The following is a 2,704-nucleotide window of genomic DNA, read 5'->3' as shown; positions in this document are numbered from 1 at the left end:
ACCGACGAAAGGGGAAAGAAAATGGATGGAAATGAATACAATAAAGTCTTCTTTCTTTTTTTGATACAACTGAATTTAAAATTGTTAACGTCAAATAAAATCAGCTTACTTGAACACTTCAGGGTTTTTGTAAGCATAAGTTATAGTTGAAGTGTATAGTAGGTAAAAAAATTTAGATTGATCTTAGGTTTGAGTCTTATCATTTGGTAAAAAGGAAAAAGCATTCAAATTCCGCACAGTAAAATGCTTCTTGACCTTCTTGCCCACTTGGAGATAGTATAAATGCGATTCAGCAGGCGTGAATGCCGCAGTGAAAAGAAATTAGGTCTTAGAGCATCTTCTAATATCACAGACCAAGTGTAAACGTCAAAACTCCACTGATTTCAACAAACGTGCTAGTACCTAATGATTCATATGACTCATATCCCCTTCCATATGCACCCTTTTCCACAGAGAGAGAGAGAGAGAGAGAGAGAGAGAGAGAGATCTTCACCGGCCAAAAAGAGTGGGAAAACAATAGTGTTTTGCATAGGTTCGAATCCACTAACACAAATGCTAAGCATATGGAGGCGTTTCCATCATGAAATTTAGACTGCAGCACATTATCCCTCAGATCAACACCTATAAAATACCAAGCGATCACCATTGTCTTTTAGTCACCACTTGCTACCTTCGTCTGATCTCTCAATCTCAAAAACACGCTTCTGTCGAATGGGAAATTTCAGTTTACTAAACATTGAACATCTGTTTCATGCCTTCTTCATCATCCTAATTCCTTGTTTCTTTGATGGTATAATTTGCACAGACTCTGAAAGCTCATCAATCTTACCTCCCTTAATCCCCCTTCCCCCATTACCTCCTTTAGTCCCCCTTCCCCCATTACCTCCATTAATCCCCCAACTTCTGAACTTCACAGACCAAAGACTTGCTCTTGTTTACCCTATAATCATGAGTTTTAGGAACATGATCATTTCTGATCCATTGGGCATCACTAATACCTGGGTTGGCTCAGACATATGCAACTACAAGGGTTTCTACTGTGACAACCCTCCAGACAATAAAAGTGCCACTACACTTGCCTCCATAGATTTCAATGGCTTCCAGCTCAGTGTTCCCACTCTTGATGGCTTCATTGATCAACTTCCTGACCTAGCACTTTTTCATGCTAACTCCAATAATTTCTCAGGTAGTACAACATTTTTTTCGATATTTTCTTGTTGTAGATTTCACTCAAAATTTTGTATGATCTCTTGAGATTGATATTTTTCGTATTTTTCAGACTCTCAATATTTCTGTTATCATTTATTTGATTACCGTGATCAGGTATCGTTTCTCCAAAAATTGCAAATCTCCAATACCTCTATGAGCTTGACTTAAGCAACAACAACTTCTCTGGCCCCTTTCCTACTGCTGTTCTCACCATGAATAGTCTATTATTCTTGGACATCCGCTACAATTCCTTCACTGGTTCCGTACCACCCCAAATTTTCGAGCAAACCCTAGAGTTCCTTTTCATTAATAACAACAATTTCATACAAAAACTCCCGGACAACCTTGGAGCTACACGAGCCCTTTATCTCACTTTAGCCAACAACAGATTCACCGGCCCAATCCCAAAAAGCATCGGCAGCGCTTCATCATCGTTGAAAGAAGTACTATTATTGAACAATTTGATCACAGGTTGCATCCCTTATGAACTAGGGTTTTTAAGAGATGCAACACTTTTTGATGCCGGAAACAACCTATTGACCGGGCCACTTCCCTGTTCATTGGGATGCTTGGACAAGATGGAGGAACTTAATTTTGCCGGAAACTTACTGTACGGAAAATTGCCGGAGGTGTTGTGCGGACTAGGAAATTTGGTCAATTTATCGCTGTCCAACAACTATTTCACGTCGGTCGGGCCTATGTGTAGGAAGCTGATAGAAAATGGGGTTCTTGACCTGAGGAAGAACTGTATTCAGCATCTTGCTGATCAAAGATCAGCGGAGGAGTGTGCCTTGTTTTTCGGGAATCCTAGAAGTTGCCCGCACCTGGCGACGTTTAGTTTACTGCCTTGTAAGGTTCCACCAAAATCGAAGGGGCATTTGGTGTCTGATAATGCGGCTTTTTTGAAGCATAGATTGTGACTTGTGAGGATTTGGTATTGGCTTATAGCTATATGGTTAAGGACTCAAGTATATACCGATTCAAATATTTATGTAGTACCAAGAAATGGGGATGCAAGTTTTGTATCATAATTATCGTCAGTCTTATGGTATGTGATTAAACAAACGACATACCAAGTTTGGTCAGTATGAGTAAAGCTACCATGGAGCTCTAGTCCAACATACCAACTTTCTAGCTCAGTCTACTTTGTTATCCTGCCTCTGTCACACTGTTATGACCACATTTTTAAAAATGTGAAACCTATTTTGTGTAAGTCGATTCTACATAAACTCTACATGTCAACAAAAAATGTGACTAATATCTACCTTTTTTTTTTTAACAAATGATATCATCTACATTAAGGGGTGAGGTAGTTGACTAAGCCGCACAATGGGCTAGCAATGTGGTTCAAATTTATCTTTGACGAGAATCGAACCTAAAACCTGTTACTTTCAAGTAAAGAGGAATACCCACTATACTAATATCTATTACGTTACATGAACGTGGAATAAAAGATTTTGTTATTGTGAATTAATTTCTTCTAATGTATGAGTTG

At 38.9% G+C, this 2,704-nt stretch overlaps 1 protein-coding gene across 1 annotated transcript; it reads left to right on the top strand.

The window, feature by feature from the left end:
- Positions 1 to 474: 474 nt before the first annotated feature.
- LOC103936972 (uncharacterized protein At4g06744) lies at positions 475 to 2,348 on the top strand. The gene is made up of 2 exons (XM_009346863.3): positions 475 to 1,186; positions 1,324 to 2,348. The coding sequence occupies exons 1-2, from the start codon at positions 712 to 714 to the stop codon at positions 2,127 to 2,129; spliced, it is 1,281 nt and encodes a 426-aa protein (XP_009345138.2). The 5' UTR covers positions 475 to 711; the 3' UTR covers positions 2,130 to 2,348.
- Positions 2,349 to 2,704: the final 356 nt, after the last annotated feature.

The sequence above is a fragment of a genome, unplaced genomic scaffold (genome assembly GCF_019419815.1).
Source record: "Pyrus x bretschneideri cultivar Hongxiangsu unplaced genomic scaffold, Pyrus_bretschneideri_v1 Contig55, whole genome shotgun sequence".
In the NCBI taxonomy this organism is placed as follows: domain Eukaryota; kingdom Viridiplantae; phylum Streptophyta; class Magnoliopsida; order Rosales; family Rosaceae; genus Pyrus; species Pyrus x bretschneideri.
Note: the sequence above shows the minus strand (reverse complement) of the source record. Positions and strands in the feature narration are given on the sequence as shown.